Source organism: Manacus vitellinus, unplaced genomic scaffold (genome assembly GCF_001715985.3).
Source record: "Manacus vitellinus isolate BGI_N305 unplaced genomic scaffold, ASM171598v3 scaffold_0_pilon, whole genome shotgun sequence".
Lineage (NCBI taxonomy): Eukaryota > Metazoa > Chordata > Aves > Passeriformes > Pipridae > Manacus > Manacus vitellinus.
Window position 1 is genome coordinate 40,007,736 of NW_021938789.1, and position 21,874 is coordinate 40,029,609.

Below are 21,874 nucleotides of genomic sequence, written 5' to 3' on the forward strand. Positions count from 1 at the left end.
CCAAATCCCCCATTCTCTTAACAGACGGCCACTGCCTCACCACTGCGAAGCCCAGATTCATTTTGAGATAGTGGTTAAGAAATACTCTCCTGACCATTTCTTTTTCTTGGGAAAAGAGAAAAATGCATGAATTTGACTGCCTTCCTCCTAAATCCCTTCCTCTCTCCAAAGCACATGGTCCCAAGCCAAATAATCAGCCTGAAAAATTACATGCCTGTCACACGTGACCCACACAGCCCCCTAGAATAACCCTGCAGTGATACCTGAGCCTCCCAAAAGAGAAATAACTTGAGGGTTTTTTTTTCTAGTAATAATGCAGCTGTTTATAGCTGTTTTTCCCCAAAATGAGATCATTCCCCATCCCTACCACCCAGGGATGAGCCCCAGCACCTGCTCTAATTCTTTGACTCCAGCAAAACTTCACTGCAAAGCATCAGCCTCATCTTTCTGCTCAGTGAGGTCCCTCTTACCATGCCAGATGCCTCCATTAAAAGCAAAATGGTTTGGTGAAGCCTAAAAGGAGCTTCCTAAGCCTCTGCTCTCCATAGTGTGAACATTTCACAGGCTTTTGGAGTGCAGCTTGAGGCAGGGCTTCAGAGACTTAGTGCTGACTGGTGTGCGAGCACTGAGCAGTCCATCTGAAAAAGAGTACTCGGGAGCTGGCTTTGCAAAAATACCTGATTGTCCCAGTTGACTCAGCCCCTTTGCCATCATATTCAGACCTTGTTTTCCGCCATCTCTCCTGCTGTCTTTAACGTGTCAGACGAAGATCAGCTATCACCTGGCCAGCACTGCGTGCCCTGCGATGCCAGGGGAGGGGAGCTGCTGCTGCACTTTTTAAAGATACCTTAATATTCCATGATGGCCAGATTATATTCTCTAAGGCTGGACCACACAGCATCAGCTCATTTCCTTTGCACACACCACTTGGGCTATGGCCACAAGGAAAAGGCAAATATCTTTAAGAATATCTGAAGGGCTCCCTAAATGCATCCCTTTGTGATATGGCCGTTGCCTTCCACAGGGTCAACTCGACACACTTATGAGAGGTTTGGTGTTCAGTGCAGCCATACAAGCAAGATGATTCCCCTGTCCGCCCCCAGCTTTCCCTTGCTCCATGGTCCTGTGTGGAGGCATTGCATTAGGGGTGTGCCAGAAGCATCCTTCCCTTGTTGCTAGCTCCATACAGAGGAATAACCATCCCCCCCTTTTTTTTAAAGACATCTGGCATGCACTGAGCAGAAAAAATATGGCAAGCTGGAACTTCCTTCATTGGGAGAAGTGCATAATATTATTTGGGCCAAATCTAAAGTTTCTCACTCATGATTTTTGCATATGAATGGGAATTCAGGCTCAATCTCTGGAGGGACCATCATTATATGCATTATCAGACAGCTGGGCTTTAGAAAAAGGGGGAAAGCAGAAAGAAAATAGATGTTTATTCTGTACTTAGGCAAATTCGCAGGAGGGGAATCATCTCCCATTTTCGATGCAGCAAACGCTTTGCTCTCTATAGACTGAATACATTCACTCATCAAGGCGTATTGAGTACCTGCTTATTAGCACAAGTTCGGTTCCCTTTCTGCACATACAAATACAAGTCCTCAGTGTAACCCGTCTGGAGAGATTCTTTTGCTTTCTCTTGTTTGGGGAAGCACAAGATCATATTTTTAGAGCATTAACTTTGGTTTGATAAAGGCTATCATATATGTAATACAGCTAAGATATTTTATATTTTTCTATTTTTATTATACATAGGTTTTATAATTTAAAAAAATATTCTCTTATGCATTTTTATAACCTCCCTCCATGCTGTCATATCTCAAAACTGGGAAATTTGCAGTGCCCTATGGTAAACCTTCTGGGAAAAATAAAAGGGTTTGCTTAAGGATCAGCTTCAAATGAAAATTCCGATCAAATCAAATCACAGGGCTGGGGAAACAAAAAAAACACTGCATTTTTCATTTGACTCCTGATTTATCAGCCTCTACAAACTCACCACTTTATCAGTGGGATGGTTCTGCAGCGTGAAAAATAACCTGGGGCACAACGACCTTTCTCTTTATCTTTCTTTTAGACAATAAGATGCCTCCACTTCTTGAGTAGGTGAGTAATATTGTAAAAAGAGCTTACACCGTCAAAACTGTGCCCTGCCATCTTTGGGGACAAGATGCCCATACAACACCATGGCTGATGGAGGCATTTCAGCTTGCTGCTCAGCTTCCTGGCAGTTTTTGCCTGTGTTCCACAGTCTCCTGCTGCAGCACCACGGTTGCATGGAAAGGGGTCACAACCTGGTCCTTCCCTTCCCAAAATTCAGCTGTACTTGGGCTTTCCAAATTTACAGGGATGGAGGGGTCACCAGGACAATTAGCTCTTTTTTTCTGGTCTTATTTTTACACCCAAATCTGCTTCCAGTTATGAGGTTTTATGTTTGGTGGGGTTTTTTTCCCCCTTTTCAGCAGTACTGGGGTGTGCACATTCCCAACCAGCAGCTTGCAAAGCCCTGGGGCCCTTAAATCCCCTCTATCCCAAACCACAGTGGCAACACTCACAATGGCATGTTGCAATAAGCTGATTTTCTGAAGGGAAAGGTCTGGCTTTAAAGAACTAGGATGCAGTGCCAAGAGGACTCACAGTATCCCTGGGTGGTACCTGGGGATCTCAGCCACTCATTACAGGAATGCTTCCTTTGCTGAAGAAGCTGGGCTGCTTATCGGCTGTTTATCGGACATGAGGATCGCTGGAGTGTGGATGACAAACTAGCAGGAGACAGGGCTCTTTTCTGCCCCCATGCCCTCTGCAGCTGAAGTCTGGATCTGAACGTGCTCTCTCGCCATAATTTATTTCTCCATTACATTTCCGACCAGGGCCCTGGCTTTGCAGCTATTGCTGTCAGCCTTTTGTCTTTCTGATTATGCTAACACCAGCACTTGAATGCTAATTGCCTTCCCTGATGAAGCAATCACAATTTCAAGGTGCTAGGGAGGGATGGATTATGGGTGAGAGCTTTGCTCCTGGCTGGAGCCCTGCCTGGGATGCAAACCTCGGGGGCCAAGGATTCGGTGTCTCTCTGGCTGCTGCATAGACTGGGAGGGCAGTGCAATGAAGCATTGCTCTTAGGAATGGGAGAGGGATGAAATTCTCACAGCACTGATTTCTGTGCCCAGCAACTATTCATGCTGATTTGGGATGCTGCACCCCTTGCACTGCCCTCCTGAGGGACATCCTAACTTTGCCTGTGCCAGAGCCAACAACCTTTCCTCACAGAGAAGACATACAATTATTTTATTTAATAATTTTAATTTATTGATTTCTGCTGGAATATGTGTAGTTGCTGCTACAAAAAGACTTGTGATTTTGGCTCTACAGCCCTGTTCTCCAAATTCTGGGGTTCAAAAGGCGCCACTCACACTTCCCTTTCCCCTTGCTGGGCCAAGGTAAGGATCCACCTGGGCATGTTCAGGACCTAACGTCACCCAAACCAGGTTTTAGCAGGTGCTGAGTGAATCAGTCCCTGTGTAGGGCTTGGTGCACATGCAGTTGCTCACAAACCCTGTCTGTGAAAGCCTGTTTTTCCACTGCAAAACACTAAACACCCCCAAAGAGCCATTGTTTCCAAGCCAAATAAACATATTCCTTTCCCAGCTGGGCACCGTGGATCAACCTTTAGGTCTGCGAGTGACTTTCAAGCCCAAAAGCCATGACCAAGCCAGGATGAAAGCCATGCCTGTGGCTTCCCTCCTCCTAATTTCTCCTGATCACTTACCAAATGCATGTTCCCAGCCACTTTATCCAGCCCATTCAATCCTCCCTTCCCTGCTTTGATGGCTGGGGACTACCCAGTGGGATGGAACTTGGTGGGATTTTAACAGTAGTGAGAACATCCATCTCTTCTGCATTCCTCCCCTCCCCCCGACTCATTAATTCATGCTAGGACAGGAACATTAATGAAGGCCAAATCCTTCCCAGTGCCAAACCTTGGCAATCTCCATCTATCCTCCCTGCTTGGCCTAAAACACCCCTTTTCAGCCAAATCCAGTGTCACTCCTGGGCTATTTGCTGCCATTCACCATTTATCAGTCATGCCCTAATTCTTGTCTTAATTAAAACTGAGTTTATTATCCAGTGCTTCTGCATGTGTGTGCATAAATATCCATGCATCTCTCTCTATATATATTCATCAATTCACATCTATCCATCCATATCCATCCCTATGTATATGCCTCCTTACCCCTCCTCCTACAATATTGCTACCATGAATCTTATCCCATTTGAAAGACATTAGCAAGCCCTAAGCAAGTCCTGAGCTCCTACGTGTCTCATGGAAAGGGACCACAGGATGCCACTTTGGCAACATTTCACCCACTGGATGTGAGAGGCTGTTCCCTATCCTCCGTTTTTAAATGAATATGTAATTTCCCTATCTTCTTTTTTTCCCCCCAACGAAATATTTTTACCTTGCATGGCCTTTTTCTCAGTGGCTCCAAACACTCTATTTCTACAGGAGTAAATGATTAAACTTTAGAGCCTGGAGTTTCATGTTTAAATGTCAAGCTTGAAACACAGTGCCTCAGAAGAGAAATCAATAGGATTTCAATTTTCTTGTAATAAATACGGCCTTCATTGGGAGCAAACCAAGAAAACGGCAGGCAGCCTATCTCACAGTTTTGCTGCTTTTTTTTTTTTTTCAGCTTGGCAGATTTTTCTTTTGGTTTTGTAGTTAAAAAAATAAGCTGTGAGAGAAATAAGTAATCTTCACCAGCACAGATGCATCCACTGGCCATTTATGGAGGAGCTCTGAGAGTTCTGCAGTCAAAAAAACCTGCTTAGAGCTGCTAATAGATTATCAAAGCATCACGTCACTGTAAGAAAGCATCTTCTTTTATTACACTCAATTTGCTCAATATTATTATAGCTGATGCTATGAATAGCTGAGCTGACCCCGGCTAGAGGTGAGGAAATGATGGGGTAAGAAAATCACTTGCATGGGCACCTTGTTCTCCTCCACGGCTGGCTCACAGGACTTACTGGGAGAAAAATAATGAGCCCTATGTTAACGGGGTATCAAAGGTCACTGTATTGCAGGGGCCTGCAGCCACCAATGTCCAGTGGGTCCCAAAGGAATTGCACCAAATGCTCCAACTAGAAGTCATATTATAGAGACAATGGATACCTTCAGTGAGCATCAGAAATTAATTCCTGTTTCTCCAAGGCTTTTTTCCCTGAAGACCCCATGCCATGCAATAACTATAAGCACACCCTGCTCTGCTCTCAGGGATGCAAAATGAGCAAAGCCTTTTGCTGGCCATGCTGCTCTGGCTCCCATTTCCTACCTGATGCCAGCTCCGATTTCCTACCTGATCTCAGCGTGGGATTGCTTTGTCTTCATGTATCAAGGTTTGAGCTCTGGTAGCAGATGCATTATTAAAATTGCACACTTGGAAGCACATGTGTACCTGCTGAGAGAACTGCCACAGGGAACGCTGCCTTTGCAGCACTCATCCCTGCACTGAGTTTCCCAGTGTAGCCCTCTTTTTCTGGTCTTACCTCATTCTGAGCTGTTTCTGTGTGCCTCAGTGTCATCCACTTCCCACACTAACCTGTCCTAGCATCTCCCTAAGTCCCACATCACATCCCAGACATTGCAGATAAGGTGGTTTCTCTCCTCCCACCCATCCATTTTACCAAGCAGGTACAACGTGTGCCCTTCTCCAGTCCTCGAGGTCTGTCTCCCTCCTCATGTCAACAAAGATGAATCACCCCAGGATCAGCTTGTGTTGTTTTGGCTGCTTCTTAATGCACTTGAGGGTGACTTTCAACAGGCTTCGTTGACTTGAATAAATCTATCTCATTCTTTCATCTCTTCTTCTGCTTGCTGGTCCTTTTCTTTTTTTTTTTTGTGTGGAAGTATCCAGTCACAGTTTATGCATTGCATGCTATTTATGCAGTTCAGCCCATGAAAAATACATGAAGAGTCCCTTGCTCTTTCTCCTCATGGCTTCATAAATCTTGCATTGCTTTCTGCATGGCAGCTCGGCTTCATGGGGTGATGGGGAGCAGCCTCCCCACTGCTCCTGCCCTGAGGCCACAGTATCCTCTGGGGATTCTGGCACTAGCCAGAAGGCTTGAACCCCATCCAGGCTGGCAGAGGAGGGGGAGATTCAGAGCCCCCTGAGCCCCATTTTTAGGTTACTGGATAGGAAAAATAAGAAAGAGTTGTTGTTTTGCTGCCCTGCAATGTTGCAGCACTGGGGTCATCTCACTTTTCAGTTCATTTCAGCTTTACTGAAAACAAGAATGACGCAGAGAATAATATTACCTTGTTCACAGCTTGTTAAGCATTGTTAGGAGTTGGGCAGCTGTGCATTTATTGCAGAGACCAGACAGAGGCTGTGCAGAAGAACCACGCAAAAAATAAGTCAGGCACCTGCTTAAGGACCCTTTGTGCAGGTAAAGCACCTTACCTTTCTGTGCAGGTAAATTTATTAGCTGGTGCCCACAGATTATAAGTGCCTCTTCTCACACTGAGCCTAGCAGTGGAAAATAATAAGCAAACTTTGAGTTGAGATTTGTGTAAGAGCTGGTCCCAAACCAACTGAAGCACAAAGCCCCAAGGAAATTGCCTAATTCCTTAGTGCTCACTTAAAATGGAGCATTGTTGTGGAAGGAATTTGCAGCCAGCTCTCATCTTTATTGGTAGTAATAGCAAGTGTTGTTCATTTGCATCCTAATCCCCTTCTTCCTCCTGCTGGCCGAGGACCATGAGCCAGAGGCAGCTGCTGTCATGGATGTGTCTTCATAAGGGCACCATCCCTATTTATATGGCAGCTGAAATCAGGGAAACCTTGTAAAACACACTTGGTTCCTCAAGATTTCACTTGCCTCCTTTCATTTTTTTACATGGAAGCTTCTAGAGGTGGCAAATCTTCCTGTTTTCCCCATGAACTCAACCTCACCTGTCAAATGCCTCTCCATCACCTGCAAAGCTGTTTCAGCTTCTTTAAAGAAGTTTCCCCATTTCCGTATTTTCCCCTTAGCAGGCTGTCTGCCTCCATGACGCTACCAAGGATGCTGCCTACATGGGGCAAGTTAACACTGTTTTTAACCCTGTCCTCAGAACCCCTCCGATTCCTTCCAGCATCTGTCACCATTGTGGTCCAGCAGCAGACAACCTCAGGCTGAATAAGAAAACACTGAATGGGGACTCGTGTGTCAATCCAGAGAGATTTTATCCAAGTTGCTGACAACCTCAGTTTGCTAACCCAATTGACCTTGTGCTCCCTTTAATATATAAGGCAGCATTCCTCTGCTGTCCCAGCCTACCACGCTGCTCCTGGCCACGTTATGAGTGTACCACCACCCATCATCTGCCACGGTTTCCCATTATGTCAGGAGAAACAGTATATCCTCATCTGCAGGTCTTCCCTTTATCCTCTAGCAGCGGACAAGAAGATGGTAGCTGCCCACCACTGCCTCTGTTATACCTTTCCAAGGCCAATCTTTTTCCCCCTTGCCCCTTGGCCTTTCCCACCTATGGGTTTTCTCACCTCTCTTTAAGGCTGGCCTATGCCACTTTGCAGCATGTGGTTGCCCCCAAATCCATGGGGCAGGGGATGTGGTAGGGGGTGTTCCAGCTGGCCATGGGTCTGCTGGGGTCCCTCCCCAAAAACATTCAGAGAAAATCAGACCCTGTGAGTAATTAAAAAAAAAAAAATCACAAAAATTTGGTATTTTTGAGGGATGTGTGGCCAGGGGCTGTTCTGGGGCTTGGTTGTTTCAGCAGGCCCTTTGCCCCACAAACCAGACAAAAAAGCATATTTTTCCCCGAAAAAACAGAGGAAAGAGAGAACAGCCTGTAACAAGGTAGGATGTGTTTGTGTGGGTCTACACATCTCCCTCATCCCAAAGGTCCCTCTTTCCCCCAGGGACTACAAGACTGGCACCAAGTCTGTGTTTAGGAGAGAAAAAATAAAGAGAATTTATTTCTTTCCTTTATTTCCTGATACTTCATGGAAAGCCAAGGGGGTACGAATGCGTGTGATCCACAACTGGATGTTGCTGTTAGTGAAAGGGTTTTATTTTTATGAAAAAATAGAAAATTTTGTATCTTACACTACAAAAAAACCCAGACATGTACACAAACAAAATGCACAGAGAGCATCCAAGGAGGGAGAAGGGGGGAGGAATAAATACAGCAATGCTACAGTCTCCTATAAGTTAAAACACTGATGCAAGGAGCTGAGACAGATGCTGTAGCTTTGGCAGCACTGGATGCACCAGCTCCTGCCCTACCTGCCCTAAGGAACTATGATAAAGGATTGGAAAATAAGTGTTAATTTTAAGAGTGCTACTGACGTATTTTACATATGCTTTAACAACTAATTTCAAGTTCACAGCAGTCCAAGGAGTCACACTTTCTTGACCACTGGGACTTTCTACATTATATTTAACACTGAATAGAGAAAAAAAAATTTACCTTCATTTTTTGTTCTTCTGGCCACAAACATATAAAAAAATTTAAACTGATTTTTTTGCCTTTTAGATCAGTCTTCCTTTTTAATGCTCAGGTAGTTTTTCCAAGTGGTAGCTGCACAATGAAAAGGCATCAATCTACACAAGCCATTCTTGGGGACACTTCCTTCTCCCAAAATGAAAAACTGTATCTAAAAGAGCCATTTTACCTCCCAGATCTTTTAAAATACCTTTCTTGCAACTATCAGCAAAATATACTGCAAAAAAAAGAATTTGTTGGCTCAGCTGCAGCAGTGGCAAGCTGGAAAGGCAAAGTGCTTGGACTTACCATAGGCAGGAAATTCACCTGCAGCCCTTTCCAAGAGCATAACCAGCAAAATGTTACTGTCATCTTGTTCTGCTGCACCCCAAAACCTGTGATCATGCCCAACATATGGAGTACTTGTACTTCTTGGATGGGAACCAAAAACCTCCATTGTCTCTGGAATTCACTCATGAATATAGAAGCAGTAACTTTTAGACAGTACTCATTAAAACACCATTTTGTTTTACTTTTGGCTCCAAGACAAAGTCTATTATATAGAGATCTGTAGCAAAAACAGCTCTTGAAATAAATAGAAAAGGTTATTTATTTATTTATTGGAGGAAGCGAGAAGAGGTGCCCTATTTACAAATGCAGTCTGGCTTAAGAACAGTTTTGTTTTCCACTGGTTCCTCATTTCGAAGGTTATTTCAGCATCTGGTATGCATCCCAGTCATACAAATGATTGAAAGGGGATTTTGCTGTTAAAAGCCCAGGAAAAAAGACCAAACCCAACTCCTCCCACAGAGCCAACAGGTAAGGAATGAGATGATGGGCAGAAAGTGCTGCATATTTGCTAATAGCATCTTGGTGACACCAATGGATGCAGGCAAATAAACGATTCCTCATGAAGAAATGAGTTGTTTCTGTCTTCCCACAGGTTATTTTCCCAAGCGTTGCAGACAGGGAGGCACAAATAATCCCAAGACTGTTCTGCTGACAGCTCTAATAATCTTATTTATTATATGACAAATCTCTTTTCCGTGCTGAAATTGTTATGTCTTGATACCCCCTTCCTCTTTTGTGGTCTGGTGGCTGCTAAAATGAAACAACAGGATGAGAAATCACACCATCAAGATTTGTTAGACCTTGCCATGGGTCCTCTCCCTCTTATTTCTCCCAGTTGCTGAGCAACTCAGCAGTAGGTTGCAGAGGAGGAGGAGACCATTTCAGAACAGGCAAATATTGCCTAAAGAAGCCCTGCTGAAAGCAAGCAAAGCCCTGCTGCTAAGAAAAAAACCGCACTCAGCTCTCTTTTCCTAGACATTTCCCTTTTCTTTAGAAAACGTTCTTTGTATCAAATCTTATCCAAAGGCTTGGGGGAAACAGAAGAAAGACTTTGAAACAGCTGAAGGTGTCTTGCAACTCCTGCTTCTGCAAGACATGAAGGACACAGGCCTCTTTTCGGCACTGTATGAGCTTCTTGGGCTCTGTTCTGCAGCACTGGGGACAAAGGGAGCTACAGCAACTCACTACATTGATGTTATTGCCAAGGAAGGATGCCACAAGATGCTACCCAACATCTAAGGAAGCAATACATCTACAGAAACAGCAAAAACTTCGCATCCGTTGAGCTGCTTTAAAATTTTTACCAAAGTCTTCACAAAATAAAAGCCCAATTTATGAAAATGAAATTAATCTAATCTTCAATAAAAGGAGAAGGACACCCTCAAACTGTCTCTTGATGTGATTCCCAAGGGATCGGGTTGCCCTAAGGTCCCTCTGAAAATAGCAGCCATGGGCATTAATGGACACATTGAACCTCAGCTACAACCTAGTGCTGACCCGAGCCATGCTAGCCCCAGATGAATGGGATCTCCTTGCCCTCAGGATGCCATCACTGTGACCATGTTGGGCTGCTCTGCTCTTACCTCTCCTCTGTGCTCTGCCCTAAAATGACCAGGTCCATAGCCAAACCGAAAATGCATGGAGAGACAAGTTGGGACAGCACAGCTCCAAAAATAATCCCACCTCCACTGTGGAAGAAATACTACACAATCTCCATGTTGGATTAACATGGGTTCCTTTCGACACTGTGATCCAGGACGTAACCCCCATCATGAGTAGAGGAACAGTAAAAATCCTTCCAGCTAAAACCATCTCATGCTTTCTCTCCTGGGCTCTGGGAACAGAGGTGATGGCTGCACTGGGTGACAGCTACTGGGCTAAAATGCTGGTATAGAGGCAATCCCACACTATCTTTGGCCAGGACACAGGAAAATTGATGCCATGTTGTTGCTGGAGGCCACCAAGAACCAGAACTTTTCTTCTGGATGTCCCCAGCCCATGGTGGGAAGGAAGAGGGGGGGTAACATCTTTTATTTAAGCAGACTCCTTCTACCTCATATACGCAATCAAAACTTCTGAAGGTGTTATATGTTGCTCAAACAAAACAGCAGCAAAAATACAAAGCATAGGGGTAACACAAAAGGGAGACAAAACAAAGTGAAAGAGGGGAAAAAAAGGAAAAAACCAAGGAAAAAGCCCCAATCTTGTACCTGATGCGTAGCAAACTGTACAGTATATACATCTTCATCACATATTATCCTCCTTGAAGAGCAAACAAAAAGAACTTGGTAACACAGAGGAAAGAAAAAAAAATATACACCCTGTATTGTATGTGCCATGGAGCAAGCAACATGTTTATATGCTAGTCTCTATAACTTAATGCTGTGTAACAGCATTTTTTTTCTTTAAATTTAAAAAACAAAATATCTATTGAGAAATAATCTAATATTGCTCTTCAATACACTTCTGTAGACAAGTAAGACTTGAAGTTAAACTTCAGCAAACTGCAGCTATTGGGAGCCCATGAATGGCTACAAAAATCCTCTGCTCAAGTCAGTCCTTGGAAGTATTACCATGTGCTGCTGTAATTCAGTATATAAAGGTGCTATATATATATACATATATATATGTACCTCCCATGTACAACAATGTGTGGTGGGGAGGCTTGTTGTTATCACCACTGAAGCTTAAGAGACTGGTTAACCTCACATACAGCAGATTCGTTTCCATGTTCCATGCATCTTACATTGACTTCATGAAAATGAGGACACAAACAGGAAGAAAAGGAAAACTTTAGTCAAACACTGCTTTAGAAATGCTGCATCAGAAGCCAATGTCCTTCAGGTATAGGAACCACTGAATTTCCCTTTTTATCTTTTCTTGAGTTTTTTTTAGTCAAAATAAATCTCAAGGCTAGTGTACAAAGTGCAGGACCGACCCACTTGAGGAAGCAACTTTAGAACCGAGTTACAATGGCACCATCCCATTCACCAACTGGACCTTCATTTCTTGAAGGCTGTTCATTATCTTCTTCTGGTGACCAACAAGTGTCACTCCCAGGCGTCTCAAATCCCTGTGGGAGAAAGCAGACGTTGGTTCCATGGACCTCTCAGGCACACGCTGCCGCGCACACCACGCTCTGCATATGCTGAGGCTGCTGCCAGCGCCTACCCATCACCATTGGCAGCTCCCGAAGCCAAGTTTAGTTTGCAAGTTTTATTTTCCCCATTTGTAAAAAATTTTTTTTATGGCTGACAGCATCTCAGAGAAATCACCTCACTGTCCAAGGAGAAAGGCCGGACAGCAAAGTGTCAGCATCATCTTTGGCCAAGGATTCTGCTAGGCGTGAAAAGTCCTATTTCCAAGAGAAAAGCCACGTAAGAAAGCCTGTGTTGCAGTTTCCTCTTCTCATGGGAGAGGTTAGTATTTGATCTCAGATACGAGCAGTAAGAAGTGAGGTCAATCCATGGTTCCTTTCTCTTCAGATAAGGCAAAGCCAAAGAAACACAAATGGCAAAAGCTTCAAGGATGGCCACCAGCCTGATGACCCCCTAAAGTCAACAGGAATTGGCAAAAGCTCCCCTCTGGGTTTTTGCAAATCTTCCCATAAACCCACATTTCATTTTTTTGCTTTGGGTGAATTCTATAAGCCAAAGGCATTTGTGTTGAGTCTCCCTACTGGACTGCCATCGCAGGAAAGCTGTAAAATAAGCTAGCTTATGTAACATGCAGAATCAGAAGGAAAGTTTCTTTTCTCATGAACTCAGCCCTCTAAAATTTAGTTGTACAGTTGAAGGCAATCACCACGATTCACGTGAATGGTGTGAAAGAGGCACCTCCAGGGGACAATTTATTCCATCCAAAGACAGGAGTGGGACAAGTTGTCTCCTATAGATACTACAGCAGGACCTTGGGTAATTAGATTCAATGACACATCTAAAGCCAAGTAAGGTCATCAGTTATGGCAGAGTATAATTGCATAGATTTCTTACTAGGTGGAAAAGTGTTAACAAAGAAATTGTAGGAATGAAAGCTCAGAAGAAACATCAAGACAATTGCGCATGTGTTTCCAGCACAAGACACAGAAACTGCTAGAGAAGCAGTTTGACTTAATAGGAGACATGGTGTTTTGTCTGAAGACTTCCAAAAGAGAAATATCAGCCCTTTGCTTTCTACTTCCAGACTGGACTGAGTAAAGGATGTTTCAAAGTCAGGCCTTACTGTCCTGCCAATACACTCATGAATCCTAGACTGTTGACACGCTGTGGGCAAGTCTTTTAGGACAAAGCTCTCCACTGAAAGCCAATGAGACCTGACCTCCTTGAATATGCAGCTGTTTTTTGGAAACCATGCTGGCACATTTATACAAAGTCTGGGGATCGCCAGCAACACCTGGGAGCCCAACCATCCCCTGAGACATATTGCAAATGTAACCTACAGTTCATAGCACGGCTGTGTGCTGGACTGCAGGTGTACATGTGTAGTGGCCACCAAAATATTTTCATGCAACGCATGAGCTGCCCGTGGAGGTGTACCTCTGTCAGCAGCTTTACATTCTGGACAGAAACTCCTGTGCAAGAACAACCAACCATCCATATCCAAAAATTCACAGATGAACATTGCTTTGAATAAAAAGCAATCCTGAGTGAAGGCTAATACATTAACACATAAACTAGTTGAAGCCAAAAGCTAGATCTCTTGTTCTCCAAGGACTGTCATGTTCTCAGCCTTTTGATTAGGAAAATACCAGATTTTTTGCTTCAGGCTAAACACATAATTTCATTATTGTACCCTTTTTCAGCAGTGCATCTCAATGATGCAAAAGGAAATCACAATCTAAGGGGCGCGGAGCAAAGGAGGTCAATGAGACACATCAGCAGTGCTCCTTACCTGGCAGAGAAAAGGTTGCAGCACCTGTAAAAGGTCTCTACCTTCTCAGGGGGACATGCTTTCATTTCTGCCTCCACTGATTCATGAAACTAGTTCAACAAGCCATCTTAATAATGAAGGAAAATGAAGTAATGCTATTGTTACATGCAATTTATTTTATGTACACAGCACAGTTGGAAGTTCACACCAAAGATAAAAAAAACCCAACAAAAAACCCCAACAAACCCAAAAACCAACACACTATAGGACCTGATTTTTAAAAGAGCCAACATCCATCTTCCCCCTGCTGAGTGCTGCTCTGCTGGCACTTTTTGAAAATTCAGCTTTGTTTTTCAGGTATCTAAAATGCAAGCTGAGCTCTTTTGAAAATCCAGTACCATGTACTTCAGAGATGTATAATTTCTGATACTCTTGCATGTTATGCCAAAAAAAACAGCCCGAAACCTCGAGAAAGGCATGTATGTCTTCACATTTCACACACAGCCCCATCAGTCTAATAAAAACCTGCCTACTCACTACAAAGCCTTTTTTCCTCCCCATATAGTATCCCCTTAACTCAATATCCTTGAGGATTGTCTCATTGATTTACAAGAGGGAAAGAAGAAAGAAAGAGTTTCTGGTTTCAATCCATTAGCTGCTCACCAGGGGATCCAGTCTATTTTTTTTTTGAATATCAAATCCTCTCGAATGTGAAGCCACCAGCCAAAGGCATGGGGACTCCTCAGAAAGGCGAAAAACAGTACCATGGGGTCTTTCACCTCTGCACAGATGAACCAGAAGACAAAGCTCCTGAGCCAGATGCTCACCTAGTATAAAATCAGCAGCTTTATTCAAAAGCCACCTTGCGCATAGCAAAGACAACAACAAAACTTTCCAAAAACTGCCCAGAGAACACAGGAGCTTTAATTCCCATTTTTAAGCATGACTTACAGGATATTGCACCCTCCTGTGCATCCAGTGCTGAAGGACTTGAAGCAGCATAAGGCAGAAGTCAATTTTAAACAGAATTGGGTGAGCAAACCAGCTTGTTTGGGGACAAAAACCTCCCAGCAACTTCTGTACCAAAGGGCTGCGAAACAGCTGTTCTCAAGCTCCAGTCCAGAGCTGTCTGGCTCATGTTACTGCAGCCAAGTGGTAATTTCACTGGGCTCAGCTCTGCAGAGGGAGAAAAGGCACAGCTAAGACCCGTGGGCAAACAACACTTGTAATCAGGATGCAGGCTGCACCCTGCTGTGGGAGTGACCCAATCCCTGGTGCCGGGTTTTGTGTGTGCTGCTGCAGCAGAGATACGTGCACCCATGTGCTGTGTGGCCTCCCTGCTTCAAAATACTTGACCTCCCCAGCCATGAGACAACTTTTATTCTTATTTTAGGGAGAAAATCTCCCCTTTTCATTTCTTTCAGTCACACTGGGCTGAAAATGAAACCAAGCAGGAATTCGAATCCCTTGTCAACACGGTACTAAAAGGCTGATCTAAGGTGACCAAAAAGCCAAGGAAATAAAGGGGAAAATTGGTGTGGGCTCATCCCAAACAGCCTGTATACAGCTGCACGCATGCTGCTCTCTTACCACAGCCTTACACAGAAGTCCAGCTGCAACGTGACAGTGACAACACGGTATCCCCTTCCCTGCAATATCCTCCATTTGCACGGGTTGAATTCACAGTCTCCATGTTGTAAGAAATATATTTAAAACATTTTATTTACAAATAGAACTACTTGTACACCATGGACCAGTTTGCCAAACACAGTGTAGACTAGGACTGTATTTCCACATAAAACACAACCCCCTCACCAGCCGGTTAGTCATGCAAGAAAAAGGGACAGGTTCCTGAATGATCTCCATGGCTGGCAGCCATCAACCTATCACAGATGTTTTGTATTTCATCTCCCATCCAGGCCAGATTTCACCACTCTTCTGAGCCTGGTATTACTACAATTGCTCATGCAGACTGGGACTACTCATGGAGTTAGTGAGTTGTCAGTTCAAATGGGGGGGAAACAAGAAGAACCTCAAAGACCTTCAGATGATGCTAAAGAGAGAGGAATCCACTTGCTAGGGACTATTGCATGAAATGAGGAACTTAAAAAAAAAATTGTTTTAAGAGTTCATCTGCTCTTATTCATAATTCCCGTTCTACTTGATTACAAGATGAGAATTTGTTCAGAAGCAGACACAGCATCACAATCTCAGGACTGAGATTTCAGGTTAAAAATAAGCATGTAGAGCAGGTGAACTCTTAAATGCTCTTCATTCAGTATACCATTTAATAAATAATTTATTTTATTTTAGAAGAAAAAATATATACAATGCAAAGCAACACAGCACATGTTATTACAAATATTCAGAGCTCTTCATCTAATAACAAACAACAGGGTGTCCTGAGATTCAGTGAGTACAGATCTTTCAAAAGGTGAAAATATGTAGTCCACATGGATAGTAATTGGTCCAGTCAAGGATCAGACTGAAACTCATGTCATGGATCTATCTATTCTTGAGTATTGTCCTTGTAAAGTTATTCTTGCAGTGGATTGAAAGAGCTCCAGACACACTCAAAGTCACTAGGTGGTCCACAAGTTTAAAGAGCAGGTCTGGTCCACTGGAAAGGTTCCCTTCAAGTCTGATATCCAGTTGGAAAGAGAGGGTGGAGGGTGAGGCTCCACTTTTCACAAGGTGATTCATCCCTTTGCAAGAATTAGAGCTAAATGTAGAAATCACTCTTTGTTTGAACACATACAATTTCAGGTCTTTGCTTAAGCAGGCAGAGCTTAGGACTTGGGGTGATATTAATCAGTTTTTAATCTTTTGCTTTCAGAAATTTGTCACTAATACTACTCTTCCTTGAAATAAATGCACCAAGCCATTAGTCTGAAAGTATGAGGGTGGTAATCAGGATTTTACTTTGCATGACAGGGGAGGGAGGATTAAAAAAAAAAAAAAAGAAGCTGAACATCTACTATCTCAACCCTATCTCAACCACGTCCTGTAAAGAAGCCATAAGCTAGGCACCCCCACAGTCACCAGTCCTGTGAGCGTTTTGGCCAACCCCTCCTACAGCACCAGTAATTTTTTTTTTTTCAGTAGATTTTAGGAATTCTTTACATTCATTATATTTTTTTCTCCTGCCTTTTCTGGCAGCAATTATCGAGTTCTCCTTTCTCCATCTAATTTCTACATCTGTCTCCTACACTGTTTGAATTTGGTGAAGACCATTTTGGATGGTATTTGAAGGTAACTTCTTAAATTGTAAAGATTGTTTTACTGATGTCATTTGGGGAAAGCAAGCTTCTTTCAGATGTTCAGATCATCTTTTCACCTGATCCCCCCAAGTCCCAGCTCTGTAATATACAGAACAGTTGCCTGTATTAAAAATGACAAGGAACATTTAACCTGAATTTTCCTTCGCAGAGTACAAAATGTTTTGTTGTTCCCTTTTACAGGGAGAAAAAAATATTAAAACCTCCAGAAAACTAAAACCACCAGTATATCAACCTTTTAAGAACTTTGCTTATTCTGTTTATTTTCTGGGGAACCCATGAGAGTCTCAGCTGAGCGAATTAGGAGCCATTTTTCTCCCTTACTTTATTTTTTAAGGGCAACCTGCCAGTTTACATCAATCTGAACATGTGGTTCAGGTCTTCAATATGTGACGCTTTCCCTCTTTAGCCACTATGATGGTTTCTCTTTTTTTTTTTTAATAGCTGAGAATCTGGTCTTTTGTCTTTTTTTACTGCATCTGAGAGGGATGAGAGAAGTTTTGATTTGGATGGCTAGTTGGCTTTTTAATTAGTCTTCCACTGTTTTCCCTAAAATAAACCTGAGTGGGGTCAAGCCTTCTTGTTAAGTCAGCACTGCAACACAAAGGTATGTGGGCTGAGAGAGAGAAGAACCAAGCAAGCATCTCTGCAAGCACCTCTGTCCACAGGTAGCTGGGGTGGGGACAGGGAATTTATTTACTGGCATGGATGACTAACTAGCTCGAATTAGTTTCAACCTTTTTTTCAGTTTCAACTAAAATGCAAGATGGATCCATGAAATGCTTCCTTTCGTTTTATAAAAACTCAAACAACCAAAATCCAGAAGCTCCCTAGGCTCCCAGGCATCAGCTCCTTTGCACTGCTCTGTTGCTGTAAAAGCCCAGAAGAAAGCTGAAGCTGAGCAGCTTAGACATGTTGTCTACACTGGGGTGAGCAGGATGAAACTTGTGCTATAGAGAACATACTGGGACCTGGTGAGGGGGCCTTAGAGGTGGTTTGCAGCTGGAGGTCAGAGCATCTCTGGTAACTATTATTTCATTAAGACTTCAGACCAACTTGCCTTTCTGGCTAGAACTGTACAGATAATGGGTTCCTTGGTTCACTGCCAATTAGAACAACCATTTTGAAACACATTTTGGGGAGCCTGAAAAGATCTTGGGGGATATTTTTGAAGTTTCTGGAATACCGAAGAGTAAACACAGGGAAATAGTTGAGTTTTAAAGTCAAATTAAGAGAAAATTTCGTATCTGAAATTTTAAATTTTAAACTCAACACTTTCTCTGATCCAAACCAAAGCATTTCACTTCTGAGCATTTCATTTAGAGCTCTTGAAATTACATAAAATTCTAAAGAGGAACAAACTAGAAGCCTAGTTTTCTTTTCTGACATGGCTAATTCAGCTAAACAGCAATAAATACGTGATGTAACAACAATAAATCTGTGATGTGTTTTAGACAATCTGTATTTTCTACCAGAATTTGCTCTGGTTATAAGAATGAGGTGGTATAGTAGACGAGAATGCTCCTTTTCTCTTAAATTACTGCTTCATCCTATCCCTCTTCTTTCCATTCAACTACTAAGTATTGCTGCTGTGTGGGCATCCTGGGGATGGCCCTCTTCCTTGGTTAACATCTGTAGATTACCAATCTAAACTGTGGAGTCCTCAAAAGCCAAAGTAACATGGCATGTAATTGCAGGACTAGGCTGGGAAGCAACATGTAAGAATCTCAGGAACTCAAAAAAGGATCTAGGTAGAAATCCATGCACCCTGACTTCCCAGACAGTTGCTAGAGAGGATTTCATCCCTAGTTCAGGGTTTTCATGTAAATGCCTGAAGAAAGACTGGATGAGTCCAGGTGTAAGGGGTAAATTGATAACATGAGTGAAGCAAATAAAATCAGTGTGAGAGCAGATATGTTCCTGCACTCCCTCCATGTATGTAACGTGAAACTGAACTCCATAGAGATATTACCAACCTGCATCACAGGCAAAGGACCTCCTATCCTGTACAGTGAGCTCCACAGCAAGCCCTGTGGCAGACAGGAGGAAATGCTGCAGTTCTGTGGGGTGTGGGGATTTTTCTTGTTTTACTCTTAACCCTCGGCGCCAATTCTGTATGTGCACTGGTAATTTGCATGTGGTGAGAGGAGACACAACCTTCTCCCAAGCAGCACAGAGCATAATATTTCCCATTCTGCCCTAATGCCTGCAGTAAACTAAGCTCAAATTAACCCAGCTAGAAAGGCAGGCTTTGAAGCGAGTTTGAGAAAGCGGCAGGCAGTAAGAGAAAAATCTGGCATAATTACACAAGCAAGTCAGGCAGTTAAAGGTTGAGCATAACAAATTATCAGCCCCAAGGCATTTAGCAAGTAATTTTAGTGCTGTTGCCCCAATTGCAGTCATATTCACGTGCAAAAACCAAGGGCACATGCAGAAGAAAGAGTCTCAGCCATGAAGTCTGTCCCCTAGAGCTGTGGGTTTGCTGATGCTCTTCCATTGGCCCTGGCCGTATCTATTTCTGTTATTGTTGAGTACTATTTCCACGCCTTACTGGGCTTGACTGTCCACTTGGTTACATCCAGATCAACCGTGAAACCAGCTAATCTGGTGTGAAGCTAGTATATCTCAGCAGGGACTCTAGTACCTATACATTTACTAGAAGGGTGGGGATTTTATTTGTTGGTAACCTCAAATAATCAACTGCTATTATGCTGAGAGGATGGCCTGGCAATTACTCAAAATCATGCATTAATATCTGTGAGTAAAAGAGCCAGAGTGATGGCTGCCAATGTAGTGACTGTAAGTTTTAGTCTTGCCTGCACTTGTTATCATCAATAGAGGTGCTACATGAGAAACTGTAGACTGCAAACAAAGGGTAATATTTTCCCTTTCTGCAGTCTCATCCCTGCATATTTTTGAATGGTTTGTCTTCCCCCCCCCTTCCCCCTGCAGTTCCAAAAATGAGGTGAAAATGATCTGAGAGCTACTTACTCTAGGGTCACCTGAGCCACTGCATCCATTGAACTGTATCCATTCTCCATGAAGATCTCTGTGTATCGGCCCATTTTGATGGCTTCCAGCCACTCACCCACCGACCTGTAGGCACCACTCCCAACTGGACTGTGCTCCACCAACAGATTTGATACTCTAAAGACAAGCAAAAACAAAGAAGCAAACAGAATCAGTATCAAGATGTACACAACATGACTCAAGTTACTTGTATTTTTATATGGTAAAGATGATTCTCTTGTTCCATTTTCAGTGGTTGCTGCAGCCTAAATCCTCCCAGCAGGCTTGTTATGCAATGTATCAAACACATCACTTCACCTGTAACTTCACTCACTTTTGAGTTCCTGCCATTTCTGGTCCTACCAAAAGCAGAAAAAGGAGGGAAGATTGTTGGGGTCCATCAGTGCTGGTCACTTTTCAAGCAACACCCCTAAGGGCACAGGAACAGGCAATTCCCAAATGTCAGAAGTCAAGCAGGTGACACAGAAGGCTAGCTTGGTTGAGCAGCAATCTCCTTTGGAGCTAAGGCAAAAAAGGAAGGTATATGCCAAGTGGAAGCAAGGTCAGGTGACGTGGGAAGAATACAGAGATTCTGCTTGCCTCTTCAGGGAGAAAATTCATGTGGCCAAAGCTCAGCTGGAGTTGAAGCTGGACAGAAATATGGGGGACAATAAAAAGAGTTCAAATATATTAATGGCAACTGGCAGTACAGAAATAACATCAGACCACTAGAGGATGAGGATAGTCCCCTCACAAACAGGGACAGACACAAGGCAGAGGTGTTTAATGCATTCTTTGTCTCTGTCTTCAGCAGGGATGACAGACCAAGGGGATCTCAGTGCCCTGAACTGGAGGACCATGACTGTGAGAATGACCAATTCCCAGTCGACCCCGAAATTGTGCAGGATCTGCTGCTCCAGCTGGATCTCTCCAAATGTATGGGGTCTGATGAGATTCATCCAAGAGTCCTCAAAGAGCCGGCTGATGTAATTGTAAAACCTCTCTCATGATTTTTGAGCAGTCTTGGGAATGTGGAGAGGTCCCAGCTGACTCAAAGTTGGTAAACGTTGTTCCAATTTTCAAGAAGGGCAAGAAGGAGGACCCTGAAATATGCAGGCCTGTCAGTCTCACTTCAGTGCCTGGTAAAGTTATGGAGAAGATTATTCTGGGAGGTATCCAAAAACACCTGAAAGACAACACTGTCATTGGTCACAGCCAGCACAGCTTCATGAGAGAAAAGTCCTGCTTATCAAACCTGATTTCCTTTTATAACAAGGTAACCCACCTAGTTGATCAAGGGAAGACAGTTGAGGTAGTCTTTTTGGATTTCAGTAAAGCTTTTACTGTCTTTCACAGTAGCCTTCTGGACAAAATGTCCAACATACCTGGATAAACACATCATGTGGTGGGTGAACAATTGGCTCAGGGGTCCAAGCACTAAGAGTAATACTGAATGGGGTTACATCAGGCTAGCATCTGGTCACTAGTGGACTGGTCACCTAGGGCTCCATCTTAGGCCCAGTGTTCTTCAACATCTTCATGAATGACTTGGACGTAGGACTGGAAGGGATACTAAGCGAGTTTGCAGATGACACAAAACTGGGAGGAGCTGTTGACTCCCTTAAAGGCAGGGAGGCCCTGCAGAGAGACCTTGACAAATTAGAGGACTGGGCAATCACCAACCATATGAAGTTCAACAAGGGGAAGTGCTGGATTCTACACCTGGGATGGGGCAACCCTGGATGTACACAGAGACTGGCAAATGAGATGCTGGAGAGCAGTGCTGAGGAAAGGGACCTGGGGGTCCTGGTCGAGTCATTGTACCCTGGCAGACAGGAGGGCCAACCATGTCCTAGGGGCATCAGGCAAAGCG

At 43.5% G+C, this 21,874-nt stretch overlaps 1 protein-coding gene across 8 annotated transcripts in view; it reads right to left on the reverse strand.

Annotated features, from left to right (window-relative positions):
- Positions 1–11,730: 11,730 nt before the first annotated feature.
- EPHA5 (EPH receptor A5) overlaps positions 11,731–21,874 on the reverse strand; it is a 182,547-nt gene continuing 172,403 nt past the window's right edge. For 6 of the 8 annotated variants that reach the window (XM_018072010.1, XM_018072004.1, XM_018071978.2 and 3 more), the window contains 2 exons: positions 19,984–20,139; positions 11,731–11,918 (listed from right to left, as the gene is read on the reverse strand). In XM_018072010.1, the coding sequence (XP_017927499.1) occupies positions 11,813–11,918; positions 19,984–20,139 (262 nt within the window). In that variant the 3' untranslated portion in view covers positions 11,731–11,812. Of the gene's footprint in view, positions 11,919–14,725; positions 16,420–19,983; positions 20,140–21,874 lie in introns of those variants that run through there. The other 2 variants (XM_018071983.2, XM_018071991.2) reach the window with 2 other exon arrangements.